General features: G+C 39.4%; 1 protein-coding gene and 1 long non-coding RNA gene across 6 annotated transcripts in view; one reads left to right on the forward strand and one right to left on the reverse strand.

Moving 5' to 3' along the window:
* The window catches only part of SGMS2 (sphingomyelin synthase 2), an 87,202-nt gene that overhangs the window by 14,697 nt on the left and 54,826 nt on the right, over positions 1–17,679 (reverse strand). For 2 of the 5 annotated variants that reach the window (XM_058721721.1, XM_058721720.1), the window contains exons 2-3: positions 5,007–5,705; positions 1,224–1,341 (exon numbers count right to left, since the gene is read on the reverse strand). In XM_058721721.1, the coding sequence (XP_058577704.1) occupies positions 1,224–1,341; positions 5,007–5,461 (573 nt within the window). In that variant the 5' untranslated portion in view covers positions 5,462–5,705. Of the gene's footprint in view, positions 1–1,223; positions 1,342–5,006; positions 5,706–5,806; positions 6,021–6,139; positions 6,276–6,529; positions 6,651–17,679 lie in introns of those variants that run through there. The other 3 variants (XM_058721725.1, XM_058721722.1, XM_058721723.1) reach the window with 3 other exon arrangements.
* On the forward strand, positions 6,163–16,297 carry LOC131507224 (uncharacterized). Its single transcript, XR_009259398.1, has 3 exons — positions 6,163–6,251; positions 15,173–15,616; positions 16,113–16,297. It is a non-coding gene; the product is annotated as an uncharacterized LOC131507224 (long non-coding RNA).

The following is a 17,679-nucleotide window of genomic DNA, read 5'->3' on the forward strand; positions in this document are numbered from 1 at the left end:
TTTAATTACAGATACTTTCTGCTTTGATGGCTTTGGAAAATTATAGCTTCTCCAAACCACACCTATATTTGGTGAGGGAGACTGTTGACTTAGAACAACTCTATTTTTCCTTCCACCTTGGACATCTGCTTAGTGTTCAGTAAAATATGATGTTAGACTTTACTCCCTTGTCCAGAAAGCACATGATTTGTATGCTTCTTTTTTTATAAACCAGGACATACTGGGGTCTAAGATGATTAACAGCTCTCTCACGAAGTGGCTTTACCTGGAGAGACTGTAAACCCTGCTTAAGACAGTTTCAGTATTTATTCCCACAATGTATTCCAGCAAAAGGCCCCTCTAGCTTTCCAACTGCTAAAAACTTTGGGGTCATCCTCAGCTTCTTTCTTCTACATCCATATCCAACTTATTAGCACATCCTGTTGGCCTTACCGTCAAAATTCATCTTGAACTGAATGACTTCTGCTCACCTCTTACCGCCACCACTGAAGTTCATTTTCAGTGGGCCACAAAGGGCCTCGGGGACCCAAGGCCTGTCCCACCTCCATCCTTTCCACCTCTACTCAGCCACATGAGCCTCCTGACACCTTTTAAATCTATTGTGACTAAGCTATTTCCTTGGCTTAGGGCTCCCCCAACCGCATGGCTCACTTCCTTGTCTTGTTTGCTGCCCAAATGGTTTCTTACTACAGAAGCCTTTCTGATCTCTGTATAAAGTAGTACCTGTCCTCAGCATCGCTCTTACCCTTACTCAGCTTTTCTGTTTTTCATCTGATAGCAACCTGACATATCATTACGTGACAAGGTGTGCATTTATTTCTCAGTTGTCATCCCCCAATAGAATACAAGCTTTAGAAGAAGAAAAACTTTGTTTTGGTCATTGCTGTTGCTACAGTGCTGGCCTGGTGCAGAACAGGAGCTTAATACTTGAATGAATGAACGAATGAACGAATGAATGAATGAACAGGTAAATAAGAGGGCAAAAAAGCAGAGTTGAACACCCCACTGTAACTTTTAGTTAGTAGAAAATGAACGTCTAATGCGCAAAGATACACATTTTATGAACATATTTAAATTTCTTCCCCCAAGTCTCAAGAGAAACAAAAACTATATTAGATTGCATTTAACACATATGAAAGTGTCTAAAGAGCATGTCAATAGGGAGCAGGTGTTCAATAATTGTTTTCTTCATCTCCTCTATATGGTAATTCAGAGGTACTTACCTTTGGGGCACACTGGAAATGCATTCCAGGCACAGGGAGAGTAGTAACATACATTGTGATACAGCGATACAGGTATAAAGTTCCAATGATAAAAAAGAATCTGCGCCCCACTATTGACCTAAAGGAAAAACAGGGGTGGGGAAAACAAGTTTACTTGTTGTTTCTGCTCCTAATGCATTATCAAACAACGTTTAACAGAATAAAGAATAATACAGAGTGGCATTAACAGACCACAGTTTCACAGCTCAAAGGCTTATTTGTGAACTGCCCACCCCTGCAATCCCATGGAGAGGTCATACTGTAGCTTTCAGAAACAGAGGTTCACATATTGTGATAATTCTAGGTGGGTTGGGACCCAAAAGGATTGTCTGTGGGGAGTGGGGGAGTTAAAGTTGACTCAGGGTTCTTGACAACCACCTCTCCTAAAAAAGTTACTCTTTGTGCCAAAGAATTCAATGAACTATGTTTTCAGTCAGCTCACTGCATTAATAAAACCTTCTCTTGAGAACATATCAAGGTATAAACGAGCCAGTCACAGAGGAATTAACTAATGAGCCAAGGTGATACTATATAATTGGACACATAGGGAAATGGGACAACTAATTTAACCTAAGTTATATAAGCAAGGTTTATTTGGAGACCATCCAAAAGGATTTTCACAACTTGAGCATGAACTATTTTGTCTATGACTATATAGATTTTTAGAGAATTAAAAAAAATTTTTTTTTAATATTTACTTTTGAGAGACAGAGAGAGACAGAGCATGAGCAGGGTAGGGGCAGAGAGAGAGGGAGACACAGAATCCGATGCAGGCTCCGGGCTCCGAGCTGTCAGCACAGAGCCTGACACGGGGCTTGAACTCATGAGCTGTGAGATCATGACCCGAGCCGAAGTCGGACGCTCAACCGACTGAGCCACCCAGGCACCCCAATTTTCAGAGAATTATATTTTGAAACTGTCCAAAGTATCCTTGTGCATTTACGTGCATTTACCAGTGAAGCTCTTAACTGATGAGTTTACCCTTGTTTTATTCAACCTTGATCCAAAAAAGCAATAAATAAATAAATATCCCACAAGTCCTTTTATACTTTCTATTTTTTGGTGGAAACTGATATTAGTCCCTGTCCTGGACCACTAAGTCCTCACTCCAAGGCAGTGGTTCCTAGAGGGTGACTCTGAGCACACCGTCCTCCACAGGGGTAGGCCCTGCCTGCTCGCACCACTGCTTCACGGGTATCTGAATGGGCTTTGAGGGTTCCGAGTGTCCTTATGTCCAGTTGAAGATGACAACTCATTTTCTGCTATGCAGTTAGGGGTGGGTCTATAAACTCTGGGCTCTGGGGACTCAGAGATGGGCGGGGTCCATAAAGCCCCTAGAATTGCTAATTGTGACTTCCCTAGCACATAAACTGTATTACTCCGGGTCCCTCATTTTCAGAGCTCTCAAACTTTCAAAACTAATACTGATCAAAGACTTCTGGAAAAATAGGCAGTTTCAGGTATGTGGCATATTTTTAGTTTTCTCCAAGACTTTCATCTGATGTGGATCAAGGTCTAATTCAGGTAACTTAGGATTTCTAACTTACAGAATTATGTACAAATGTAATTTTAGTTGCATGTTTCCAGTAACTATTTTAAGAATATTCCAGGGTTTCTGGGGTCAAAATATAGAGAAGAAAAATACCTAGACTATTAGATGAAAGTATTAATTTAGTGCAAGGCCATTTATTTCAAAGGTTTGCTATGCTAACTATGCCTTTTCAAGTACTGAAAAGGAATGGGCGATAAACAGGGCTGAGTCTCTCCATTTGGTTAAGTGAAAAACAATTCATTCTTTGCTTCTAGCTCAGACCCAAAAAGTGTTGAACTGTGTGCTCCATGCTCTTAGACAAGGTGAAGTAATAAGCAGGAATTATTATGAGTCAATTATATTCATTCCAGCATTCTGAGTTCAGCTGTACTCAGAACTGAAAATTAACTTAGAAGGTAAAATGTGCACTCTGCAACCTTATTTAGAAAAATAACTAGAGCTAATGTTCCCCCCCCCCACAGCTTTGAAGATGCTTTAACAAAGAAGAGCAAGTAGGATTTCTCATTCAGCCAGGATGTTCAAAACATGTTACAAAAATTATTCTACTAGTTACTAAAATTCATGATACAATTTTACCTCAAAAGTGAAAAAAAATTAGTATGATTTCCCCAACAAATTTCTGATGATGGGTTGTGACCAAAATGGTAGGTATCATTAAAATGTGTGGTCATCTATGACATGGTAAAATCTCAGGTGGGCATGGAGAGGCAGTGCATAACAACTCTTTAGATGAAGATTCAAATAAATTGAGACTGTACCTCTGGATAGAAGCCAGCTACTTACCAGACCCTGGAAAATATCTCTTTTCACATATATACAAATAAAATGTTGGCCTAAATTAAAGGAGAAAGCAAACACCTTTGGCCTATGCAGGCTCTCTTATTTTCAGTGTCAATCGTAGAAACCAGAAAGAGAAACACTAAAGTTCAACAGATGTATTGTTTGCTTTTGGCATAAAGCATACCATAACTAACAACTTTGGCAGCAAAAAGTTCTAGTAAAAGGCAGCTGATGGCTATCTTTTACTTACACATATTAAAGAAAATGTTTAGGAATGACTTTGGTTTGTAGAATAAGTTTTCAAAACTACAAACTTGAATTTGGGGAACTCTTCAGCAAATAGAGACTGAATTCTTCTATTCTCAAAGCAACAACCAATGGAAAGAACAATATGACATAAATTCTTTCTTCTAAAAATGATCTTGTGTATTAATGTAAAAATCCTATTTGTGAATTTTTGAACAGTATGTATTGACTAAATATATATTACATTTTCAAAAGCCTCAGTTTATGAACAATGCTTTGATCAAACTTATATTTTAGTGATTTAATTGCTAGAATCTTAGTAGAGAACAAATCTCCGAAGGATAAATGAAATGAAAAGGGGAATTGAGGGGCCTTGTTTTTATGGGCTAGCAGCGAGATTTCACAGGGAAGCAAAAATAACCACTTCAGAGCTATGTCCTATTTTTAAGTGTCTTTAAAGCAAAAGTACCTGGCTTCCTACTTCCTGATTGCTCCTGTTTCAAAACAAGGAGACTGAAACCAGTGAACTAAGAGCTCCTTTGTGGTGCCACGGGGGAAACTGGACAGTGTGTTTACTTTAGAAGTCTAAAGCCCAAACTTCATAGACCCACATCTAAATTCAATTTCTAAAACTCTTGTGATTGGATTCCCAATAGGCAAAAGAAAAGGAAATGTAAAATTTGAGAACTCCTGAATAGAAGCAAACCTCAAAGAACGCCATTGACTATAGACCAATATAGTCATCACATTATGAGTAATAAGAGAAAAACACTTCCCAGTCTACTCCATTCCCCACCTGTTAAAAGCCTAAAATAACAAAAGCATGATGATGTGAATGTTATTCCTTTCCAAGCCTCTTGATTTATCATTCAGATACCACAGTACCAAGTTGCTTAAAATCAGGAACTGCACCTTACATTCATCAACTCTGAATCACCAACCACAGCATATCTGTAGTGTCCTCATATTTGCCCCTTTCATACACAGTTGCTCAACAAATGCTTACTTATTCAATAAGGTAGATCTTTGCATGGCTTCTTGTCATCAAATGCCTGGCTAGGAATGAATTTATCAGACAAAACTGAGGAAGACAATTTCAATTATATATTTACTCCCTTAAATACAAGCTTACGGCAAGTCCCCCCAAAATTATTAGACCTACTTACTTGTATCTCAGAAACAGCCACTGGGTGATCCATAATCCAACTAATATAATCCCATTTATTTCTGATACAGAAAATGCCCATTTTACCCGATCAATGTAATCAAAAAACTTGTCTGGTAGTGGAGGGCTGAGCTCCTTGGGAGGCACCCTTTCGTGCACAACTGTGATCATGACGGTTGTTAAGACAAGGTTGAAAAGAGCGTACACAAAGGCGATCCCTGTTTTCCACCACTCCAGGGGAAATTTGTTCCTTGATTCAGTGGGCATAGCAATTTGGATATAGTCCGGGTACTTTTTGGTGCCCTTTCGCAACCCATTGGATAAGCTCTTAGGTTTACTGTTGCCATTTTTGTTTTCTTCTTCAACAGGCTCGGCAGGTCTTGTGTAAGTATTTGCGGGATCATTGGTTTGATTTTCCATATGTTCCTCGAGTTTTGCTGTCTCTATAATATCCATGGTCCCCCAGTCTTCAGATCAAGAAGGAGATGGTAAAGTTCTTGTTCTTTGTGCAAACTTAACTTTTTCAAATCCCTCTATTTCCGAGATCAACATGGACTCTTATAACTGATTTTGTTTCCTAGCACAAAGTGAAGAAGGTGGCCATCTGATTACTGTTCCTTCCATGCAGCTACCTGCTGTACACTCACCACCTTCAAGAAGGAAGCCAATTTTCTTTCTCCCAAAGGTGTTACTCACCCACCTGTAAAAAATAAAACAAAACTATGCTCAGAAACGGTGCGTGTCCAACTGTCAACCATCCAAAACAAAACAAAAGCATTATCAAAATAAGGAAGCAAATACCAAAGCCATTTGCTTTATAAATATATCATAAGAACATGGTGAAAGGTGTTAAGATGGAGTTTATTTGTAAAATACTGAGTTGTCTTATCTTGGAATTCTTGTCTCTTTCTGAGCTGATGTTGGTATTAATGGGAACATTTTAATAAATCCCTTTAAAATTTCTTTAAATAAAAGTCAGGACCCAACTTGGCAAATACTTCATCAGACACTATTACTTGTTGCTAACCATGAAGTCACAATATGTTAGAACCTCTCCAGAGACCACATCATTCTTTCCTAAGACTGTAGCTTTTCTGTGAACCTGGAAGAATAAAAAACTGATGAGGTGCTTACATGCATTGAATAATTGTTACTCTCTTCACTTGTCAAAGACTCAATTTTTTATTTCCTGGAGTCTTCTTAAACGACCACTTCTCAGAACAGATTCAAGAACCACATATTCAAGGTACTTAAGGTGGCATTGCCTCAGTTTATCCTTTTATATTTAGAGATGCACACCACACAGCAGGAACGCGGACAGCCTTCAAAATAATACAGTGAAAAGACACACAAAGCCTTAGCTATGTTTTCATTCAGGGAACACATTCCACTTGTTACTCGAGAAAGATAAAAATCCTACAGCTGACATGGTAAATTAGTAAGGAACCACATTTTGAGGCGGCCGGCACAGTTTCTACCGCGCAACAGAAACTGACACCCTGGGGACCAGCTCCAGGCACTTACCACCGCGACACGGAGGAGGAAAGGGTGCCTTTGGCTGAGGCTCCGCAGGCTTCAAAGAGCAAAGACTTCTTCACAGCGCAGAGCCCCAGCACCAACTCTTTTATACTTGCTAGCAACACAGCCCCAGCTGTTCTCAATTTAGGAAAGCAGTATTTTAGTCGTGCTGCAGAACCCAGCCACCTGAAGAGGTTTTCGAACCTCGTAATTAGTCCCCACCCTGAGTACACTGCACAACTGCAGCGTAATTCTTCACATTTTAAAGGGCTCCCTTTCAGGGGAACTTTAGGAAAAAACAGGGAGGAGGAAAAACTCAAAGCAGGACAGCTAAACCTTCACTTAATGAAAGAAAGAGGGAAAAAGGTTAAAATGGCACAGTCAATAAGTACAGGCAATATTTGTTGACAGTATGGATAGCAAATAGATCAACCACACGCCTTTATTGTGCACCCGAACACCTCAGCGCCGAGGGCGCGACGCAGAGGCAATTAAAAGGAGTTTATTAAAAAACATGCCTGGCCTGAGCATTCATCCAAAGAGCTTGCAGTCTGAGGAGACAGAGCTCAAGTGACAACAAAACTACTGGGGAAGACAGAAAGGTGTACTGTAAAAGGAAGGACAAGGTGACCACTAGGTAAAAACGTAGTTTTAGTCCTATCTCTGCTCCCCTGACAAGCTGTGTCTACAGAGAGGCACTGTCCACTTCCAGGGAAGTGACGGCATAAGGTGACCTGGAGAGAAATGGATGGTCACTGGACGACGGACACAGGCTAAGAGGTCTCACTGAGAAGCAGACATCTCACCTTTCTATGGTCCCTGTGAAAAGCCCCAGGCACTAAAACATTAGAGCAGGATGAGAAAGGACCAGCAACCCTGTGTGGAAACTGGGATCGACAGAGATCCTTTGTAGAACCCTAGCACAATGTTGTGGGAAGAGTAAGTACAAATAGCAAAGAGAGGTCTTGTTAAAATATTTGCAAAACCAAACCTTTGACACCCTGGATTACCACTTTTAATGGAGGTGCCAAAACACTAACTCAGTCGTTGCCTGTCTCTTTTCACCACATCTAGGCTAATCCACTCATAGTCTCTTGCCAAACTCATCAAAATTCTCTCCAACTTTACTACTCCACATCTGCTCCTAGCCTGGTGTTCATATGTGAAAGAAGCTTGTGATTTTGAAACCCACGTCCACTAGCGGTCTTTATAAGGTAGCTATCCAGTTCTAGAACACAAAATGTAGAACAGAAGAAAATCCAATTAGTTACCTGTTTTATTTTTTTTTCTAAGAGGAAGCACTCAGACACTCACCTCATGGGACAACTGTGAGGATGACTGAAATAATTAATCATAAAGAGCTTTGCACTACTGGGAGTAAGAGCACTTGGTGTGTGCAAAGCCCATTTATCGTCATTAGTAGCAGGATTGATATTTTCCTTGGGATTTCATTAAGAAGACTGAATATACAAAGCACATTCATCCTGTGTCAACCAATTTTGTGACACAAAGTCACCGAGATGATGACTACATATTCATTTCTATGGTGATCCTTTGCTACCAAGTAAGTATCTGGGAAAGTGACAAAACCACAATAGTTTCGATGGACAGCAATCCCATTGGTTCATTTGTTTACGGTACTATGCCAGAGCACAAGGCAGATGAAAGCTTTCCAAGTCCTTACATTGCAAAATACCAGAAGTTAACCTAGAGAATATTTAAAAAAAATTTTAAAATGTTTTTATTTATCTTTGAGACAGAGAGAGACAGAGCATGAACGGGAGAGGGGCAGAGAGAGAGGGAGACACAGAATCCGAAGCAGGCTCCAGGCTCCGAGCTGTCAGCACAGAGCCTGGGAGCGGGGCTCGAACCCACGAACTGTGAGATCATGACCTGAGCCGAAGTCAGATGCTCAACCGACTGAGCCACCCAGGTGCCCCAGAAAAGTTAAAGACCTGTATAGACTAATCTTCCTTTTGAAGGAAAGTGCAAAACTCTGAAACTTTTTACACTGATATTCTGTTAGGTTGTTTTTAGGACAAAGAATGATTTATTCCAGAAGTGCAAGTAAGGTTTCAAATTAGGAAATGATTGTAAGAAAACACAAACATATGTAAACAGAAAAGACAGATTATCTTGAGGGAAGTACAAAAGGTATTTGATACAAATCAACATCCACTTGGTTTCAGGAGGAAAAAGTATTCAATAAAGGGAATAGAATTATCTATTTAGAAACACATTCTTTCAATGCCGGTATCCTGTAATATGTGTTTCAGTATCTGGTGTTACTCTTCTTTTCATCCCTAAATAAACTTTAGAATCTTTGTCAAATTACAAGAACACATTACTACTACTACTACTACTACTACTACTACTACTATTTAGGGGGTGGGGGGAGAGCACAAGCAGGGAAGAAGGGGAGAAAGAATCCTAAGCAGGATTCAAAGAATCCTAAATCATGACCTGAGCTGAAATCAAGAGTTGGACGCTTAACCGACTGAGTCACCCAGGTGCCCCAAGAAAACACATTATTAGCTTCTGTTTTATTTCCGTCACCTCTATTCCATAAAGGGTTTGATATGACCATATTCATACATTAGTTATTCCCCTTAATAATCTCAATAGGATTTGTCCGTGTAATTTGACAAAACAATTCCAAGATTCACACTGGTAGGTATTAGGTTATATATTACATAATACTAGGGTAATGACACTGAGTTATTCTATTTTGAGTTTATCCAAAGGAAGTAAGAATGTACACAAAATATTTCTACATTTTTTTAAAGTTTATTTATTTATTTAGAGAGAGTGTATGTGTGCATGCTCCAGCAGGGGAGGGGCAGAGAGAGAGGGAGAGCATCCCAAGCAAGTTCCACGCTGTCAGTGCAGAGCCCAACATGGGGTTGATCCCACAAACGATGAGATCATGACCTGAGCTGAAATCAAGAGTCAGACGCTTAACCAACTAAGCCACCCTGGAACCCCTAAATGTATGTTTTCAACAGTTGTTGATATGAGAAAATTGAAAATAATCTAGTATCCAAAAACAGGGGGTTAAATGAATTATGGTTATCTATCATAAAATACTATGTTTTGATGTAGTAACTATAAAGTGTGAGACAAGCATAGAAATATTACATAAGAAGGATGCAGTTACCCAATTAAAGACAAACTTAGATCTGAATAGGAGATGGAGAATCTCAGTAATTCATATCAGAGGTTATGGTTTTTAAAAACTGGGGAAGGGGCCATGTGACAGATACTCAAGGCTATCAGAAAAGGTATGTTTGTCAAACTCATGATGCACATATCTTCTTAACAGTCCTGACCTGAGGCTCACTGATGGCAGCCTGTAGTGGAGACTGAGTATAGACATGAGCTCTTGTCACAGGGCTTAGAAATGCACTGCTTACTAGATCCCTATGGCAGCCTGGTTGTGCATTTGTAGTAGTTAAGAAGATAAGACATATTAAATGTGTAAATGTAGTTTAAAAATTAGGGAAACTTATCTGAGTTTAAAAATGGGTTTTAATGTTTAAAAAGAGCTCATCTATTAAAGAAAGAAGTTAAACACTGATGGAAGGAAATGTGTTTTTAACATCTGCAAGTTGGAATTATGAATAAAAGAAAATTTACACATTCAGCTTAAAGTCTTAGGAAAAACTAGATCTTGAAACAATTTTAATGAATGGAAAATCAGTGGAAAGAAACACCTGATAAGTTTCTTAACAGACATAAAAGCTTTTCAGACTTAAAAACAACTCAGTTGTCACCATAAAGCCATTAAAAAGTCAAGTTGTAGAATAAAACAGCCACAAATAGTTCTCAGAAAATGCTACTTACCTAATTAATCCTCATAAAACCCTAGGAAATATTTTAAAGAAATTGAGGTAAAGTGAGATGCTCAAGGTCAGACAGGGAGAAAGAACAGATCCCAGATTAGAACCAGGAATCTGACCTCAGGAGCCCGTATTCTTAATGGCACATCACCACCTCTGGTGCCATTACGTTAAGAGGTCAACAATATAGTCAGGAAAAGAAAAGTGACAACTATGAGTTTTTAACATTTTTTTTAAAGTCTACTTATTTTGGGGAAGAGAGGGAGGGGCAGAGAGAGAGAGAGAGGATCCAAAGTGGGCTCTGTGTTAATAGCGGAGAGCCCGATGTGGGCTTGAACCTTGAGATCATGACTTGAGCCAAAGTCAGACACTTAACCAACTGAGCCACCCAAACTCAAGCTTATTATTTTTTTTTAAATTAAAAAAAAATTTTTTTTAAATGTTTATTTATTTTTGAGACAGAGAGAGACAGAGCATGAACAGGGGAGGGGCAGAGAGAGAGGGAGACACAGAATCTGAAACAGGATCCAGGCTCTGAGCTGTCAGCACAGAGCCCGACGCGGGGCTTGAACTCACGGACCGTGAGATCATGACCTGAGCCGAAGTCGGATGCGTAACCGATCAAGCCACCCAGGCGCCCCTTATTATTTTTTTTTTTTTAAATAGAGATACATAAATACTCAGGAAAGTCCTCTAGATAACATCAGAGGCATTTTTAAATCTCCGTTATTTTGCAAAAATTTGTATACACTTAGAGAAAATTTCAGTATATAATTCATCCCTCTTGTGAGAGGAAGAACAAAGAAGCCAATTAAGTATTTCCCATTACCCCTATCTACCATTTAACTATAGTTGTTACTAATAAACTACCATTTAAATTTATCATATATCACTTTATGTTAATAAGATCCATTTTAGCTAAGATATGCCGTACATACAAAGTTTTTTCAGAGATCAAAACACCTTACCTTTTCCTCTAATCTTAGAGCTCAGCTTGTATAAAACTCTTCCCACCTAAAATGGGCAAAAGTCCTACTATGCTTGCAGATAATGAAGGCATCTTATCAATCATGGGATTCTATTTCAGAAGCACTCATAAAATTTTCTGAATACTTTTACTAATGAGTTCTTGAGAACTGAAAAGAAGATCTATAACTTACCAATAAATTATCATGTATTTTTGTGAAATACTTTCTCAACAAAAATTAACATGAAAAGAGTCCTTATCAGAGCTTTATAATAAGTTTTTATACTGCCACTGGGTCTATATAGGTATGATGATAGACTTAAAATTAGGGAAATGGGCAGGCTTTGTAGGGTGACAGCATGCTGGGAATGGATCTGGGAAAAGATTTTTTTTTAATTTATTGGTTTAAAAAGAAATTTTTTTTTAACGTTTATTTATTTTTGAGACAGAGAGAGACAGAGCATGAATGGGGCAGGGTCAGAGAGAGGGAGACACAGAATCTGAAACAGGCTCTAGGCTCTGAGCTGTCAGCACAGAGCCCGGCGCGGGGGTTGAACTCACGGACTGCAAGATCATGACCTGAGCCAAAGTCGGACGCTTAATCGACTGAGCCACCCAGGCGCCCCAAGAATTTTTTAAATTTAAAAGATAAAACCGAACCTCTAAATTTTGGGAGAGATAGCTTGGGTAGAGGACAGATGTTTTGGCTTCTGGTGCTGATTTACTATCCTTCATGAAGGCAGAGTAGACATCAGATCAGTTGTTATAGAAGAAAGATCCAGGATACTGCAATGGTTGCTTGGGGCTGCTGGTGGGAATGGAGAGTGACTAGAAATGGGCTGCAAGTTTCTTTTGGGGGGATGTGAAGGTCTTAAAGTAGAAGGGATGATGGTTTCATCATTCTGTAAATTAAAAAAAATCATTTAATTGCACCCCTAAAACAAATGAGGTAGGTATGTATGTATTTATTTATTTACTTTTGAGAGAGAGAGAGAGAGGCAGAGAGAGGGAGAGAATCCCATGAGGTGCAGAAAGAAAGGAAGAGATGGTGAGAAGTGGGGCTCGAGCTCATGAACTGTGAGATCATGACCTGAGCTGAAGCCAGATACTTAACTGAATGAGCCACCCAGGCGCCCCACAAATGAGTTTTTTACTCTGTGGGTAATAATGACCTCATGAAGCTTTTTAAAACAAAACAAAACAACCACAGACTGTCATGCTAAGTTCTTTCTAAGGAACCAGAAAACCAAGGACTATCCCACACTCATTATATTCCTGACTGATGTATCCCTGTCAAGGGTAGTACTTACCAACTGAGGACTTCTTTAGCAGTGATTCCACAATACACATTTCTAAGTTCTCTGCAGACAAGATCAAGAACCAACCAATGAAAATCAAACAGCTTGATAAAATCTGTGTAAACTGTGCTCCAAAAAAACCCTTGTAGCTAAATAATATAAAGTGACAAAAAAAGATGGATTTTTCTCTAACAGAATTAATCAAAATTTACTGAGTTTATTAAAAGAATTTAAAAAAATGGTCCATTGTTTTTCTCATTAAAAAAAAAAAAATTGGGGGGCGCCTGGGTGGCTCAACTGGTTGAGCATGCAACTTCGTCTCAGGTCATGATCTTGCGGTTCAGGATTTCAAGCCCCACATGGGGCTCTGTGCTGACGGCGTGGAGCCTTCCTGCTTCAGATCCTCTGTCCCCCTCTCTCTCTGCCCTTGCCCCACTTGCATACTCTCAAAAATAAATAAAACATTAAAAAATTGGTCACTTTAACTGGTGGGGTAGATAATTTAATACTTGTTGAAAGGAATACTTATTTACCCAGAGCAAATATTAGCTGTGTCAATTGGAAAACCGTAAACCGTGGCACTGGGAGCATTTCACAAGAAGGGATCATCTTCAGGCCATAGTGCAGCAGGAGAGGGGGAGCAGTGCGTGGCCTGTATTAACTGTTTCTGACTTACCTGTGACACAATAAAGTGCCTTCACTAAGATATAACTAGCAAAATGTTCCAATGGATGTTTCAAAATCTGGCTTCTATTTCCTAGCTGCTATTCTTTTTATTGCCAATGGCTGCAAAATTCTGATGATCAGATCTGATTCCAGTGTATATTGAAAAGACAAAACTGTCACCCTGGGATTGAGAGACTGAAGTTCTCCAATAGGAGTTCTCCACTCAGAGAGCTGGAGTCACAGGGAAAGACAAGGTGACAGTCTGCAGTACAGTGTGGAACGTGGGGTGAGGCGAATAAATGAGTGAGTGTGTAGATGGACAAGACAGACAGATTGACTGGGAACCTGAAGACAGAAGAAGGCGGTAAATCGAGGTCAAGGACTAGGGAGTATTTAAAATAATTCTTCAGTTTCCTTTAGGTATACTCTAAAGCAGACGTTCTCAGAGTTAAGGGGTAGGGTCAGGGACACATCACACGCTTTGCCCAAAGGCTGGCTTATGCTTGCCCCAAACCCTTCTCCCCACCTCTATTCTGGATACATCTAGGAAAGCTTAGAGAATTTCAGGGGGGTAGGGATAGAGGGACTCCCCTCGTGGTTTCTTCTTTCTTTATCTGGTGTTTTCAGTGTTCGGTAGAATGAGGCTAGAATTTTCTACTTCCCACTCCTCTTTTCTGAACTCACTGCCAGCAAAGTATGATATGTCCATAGCCTCAGAGAATAAGCTGAGTTGAAGTCTTGCCTTTGTGTCAAAATGCTTATCTACTTTAGCGTATGAGCAAAAGAAAGCCCCTCTCGTTTAAACAGATGTTTGCACTCTTAATAATCTGAACTGTAATTGTGTCAATTCACAAGATACAGGATAGACATTTGGTCACTGGAATCATTCCCCCTGTCCCCCACCCCCACACCAGCACTACCTGCTGCATGTTTAACCATCAAACAAAAGCAGCCAGCACTTATTTAGTATAAATACCCTGGAGGCTTTACCAGAAAGGTTAAATCTACAGCCTAACTAAACAACAGTGATAATCACCTGTTTCTACATTCCTATTCTTCCTTGTATACCCCAAAGATTTATACACCTAGAAACCGATTCTCTTGGGTTTTAATACTTACTACTCTGCAACGGGAGCACAGAATACCTATTGAAATGAGGATGTTTTTGGAAACCACAAAAACTCCATTTAATAGTTTTAAAATATATTAAGTCTGCAATGAGAGCTTCTATTTCCTAAGAACAGTGGCTGGTCTAAACGAAAAGCAGAAGTTAGGGCCAACAATTTCACATAGTCTCCAGACCACACAACATGTTCTAAATATCAGAAGACCTCATTCTAAGTAAGTAAAGAGATCACAGTCAAGTCAACAGTGTATTTCCTCATCAACAAAATAAAAAATGTTCTTAGATTTGGAAGCATATCTTATTTTTGGAAAACCATGATAAAAAATGAGAAGGAAACAAAGAATAGTAATTTAATAATTCCCTACTTTAATGGAGCTTCTTTATTCCATGCCCTTCAGATTGCTTAGAAATACACCTATTGAGGGGTGCCTGGGTAGCTCAGTCAGTTAAGCATCCAGCTCTTGATTTTGACTCAGGTCATGATCTCACGGTTTCTCTGAGTTCAAGCCCCACATCCAGCTCTCTGCTGTCAGCACAGAGTCCGCTTTGAATCTCTCTATCCCCGTTTGCCCCCATCGCGCTCTGCTCTAAGAAACAAATAAACATTAAAAAAAAAAAAAAAAGAAATACACCTATTGATTTCTCCCTCTACCCCACTGTGACCTCACTGTGGGGATACTTTATTCAATTTCATAGCCTATTTAGATGGGTATTTAAAAACAATATCTTGAAGCTTTCCTTGCTGTTTACTAGAATCTCACCACTTTGGGATTTGAGTGAAATCGCCTGTAAGCAAGAACAACAGGAAGGAGGTAAGTGATCTTGCTCTAGTGCAGAGGCAAAGGTGAGGCTTTAGGAGCGACATTTAACCAGGCACTTGCAGTCCGTACACAGTGTGGTAACAGAGGAGAGCTGATGCTGAAGAACAGGAAGCTTTCTCAATCCCCAGCACTGCTGGAGAAACGACACCCAGATATGCTCCGATACAACTTCCTTGTACAGGTCTAAAGTCTAGAATCAGACGTTTTGATAGGAATCTAAAATATAACAGTTATTGTATTTCTGCCCAGTGCTGTGCCAATAAGCAGGTTTAAGAGTTCAAGAAATAGCTTAATACAACTGGAGAGATTTTGGGGAGAGCACTTCCTGGTAGCAAGAATTAAACACCGAAAAATTAAGGAGCTGGACCTTCAGCAGGTTTGCCCCATCTGCTTGTTGCGATTTGGGTGTGGTGTTACATAGGCTTCGGGAGAGGGCAAAGGTGTGTGGGGAACACGAAGGCTAGGTATTTCTTTATGTTTTTAAGTCCTTGCTGCAATCCACCTGGGTTCCTCAAGGCAGAGCACGGTTTTCACTATAAGGCAAAGGAAACAGACCACAGAAGACCCAGAAAGGTCTGTATAAAGCCTCCGTTTCTCATTTTCTTATGCCAACCACAAAGCTGTTCTTTTGCATGACTGGCCCAACAAGCCACTGCTTTCAAATGGTATGAGACTATAAAAAGCAATACTTTCTCCAAAGCCATTAAGGTCACTATATTTGGCTTTAGTTTCTCTCAGAATTTAAACTGCTATGTTGTATTTAAATACATTATTTGTTTCTCAAAAGCACTTATTTGACCAATTTGCTTGTAATCTAGGATTTTGTTACTGCAAAAAACCTAATAATGATGATTTATGTTTCCTAATTTTAGGTCTCTGAAGAGGGAGCCAGATTTCAAACCCAACCTGACACAAGGATTTGTACACATGGGGGAAAGGCAGCAAAAAAAAAAAAAAGTAACTTAAAAGATTAAAATCTTGAATCTAACAATGCCATTTTAACAATTTCAAGGAATGCAAGGGACTGTTATATTGGTATCTGAACTATATCTATAAAATGTTTACCTACTGAATTTTCACTTGTCCTAGTAAATTAAAGAAGAAACTATCACAAAGTGTTCATTTCTGTAATTGTTACCAGAAAGTTTGCATATTAAAAATTTTTTCATTTGAAGGAAATAAATCTGGTTTAAACACCATAATATTTGAACATTATTTTAGTAAATATTAGTGGCTAAGTATCTGAATACTCAAAATGACTGCCAACCGACATGGTGTGAGAGGGAAAATGAGGTTCTTCAGAACTAGGTCCCGATGCCCGATGTCTTCAGCGAGAGCAAGTGATCCAGGAACCTTCAGCTGCATCAAAATGTTTTGACACATTCCTCCCTCAAAACAGGGAGACAGCTTAGTCAAGACTTTTATTCTTTCCATTTGTGACCACGTGCACTGGTTCACAAGTTGCAAAGCAAAGTTTCTAATAAACAAATGTATCTTTTGTTGTCTACTGAAGGTACCCAGAATGGAGTGTGAGCCAAGGAACACAAAGTAGATGATATACACCACTGATAATGTAAGGTCCTTAGCCAATTGCCCATTTCTTTTCAGCAAAAATCTAGAACAGGATACACAGGTCTTCTTTTGTATTTCTTCTATGTATACCATAACATGAGACATTTAGTTCCAACACACCTAAGCTATGCCTCCAGGAGATAATTAGAAAAAGAGGGAAGAGATTGGAAAAGAAAAGGGATAGCAGAAAACGAGTAAGAGTTTTTACAATGAAACCTGAAAAGAGAAAGAGAATATGGAAAAGTATAGACATCAGGGCTGCACTTAAATGGCTCTTAGGGGCCCAGAGTAAGATTTATTCTGTGTAAGGGTGGTTTATAGCTTGGGGAGTGAGGAGAGGCACTGGAAGGGAGTGTCAATCCTTGTTATCAAAAGCAGGAAAGCCCTGAGTATTTGGATGGAAAACCAAACTGGCAGGGACTGGCGGGTAGGTGCTGCAACCTAGCAATACAGTGTTGGAAAGTGTGGGGACTACCTATACTGGAATATTACTACCATAGTAATTGTCAACATAACCACAATTAAAATTTATCATGTAAAAAAGGTCAGAGATTCACTTAGCAGAAATTGTTATTATACAGTAACTAGTAATTATAACATAAATATAAATAACTCCTATATAAATCATATATAAAATATTAATTATTCTTTAATCCAGGCTTCCACCTGGGGGTTTGGCCCTATACTTTCTTTGTACATTAAGTCAGCTGTTCATTCTTATATTCTGTATGTTAAAGCCAGGTGATTACAGGACCCTGATTGTGACAGTCCACTGTCAAATGTAGTGGGGAGAGCATAGAAGGAAGGGGGACAGAGAGTATTTTTTTGCTGGGGTATTCTCCGGGCGAGTGGAGAATGGGCAGGAAA

Source organism: Neofelis nebulosa, chromosome 3 (genome assembly GCF_028018385.1).
Source record: "Neofelis nebulosa isolate mNeoNeb1 chromosome 3, mNeoNeb1.pri, whole genome shotgun sequence".
NCBI classification, from domain to species: Eukaryota; Metazoa; Chordata; class Mammalia; order Carnivora; family Felidae; genus Neofelis; species Neofelis nebulosa.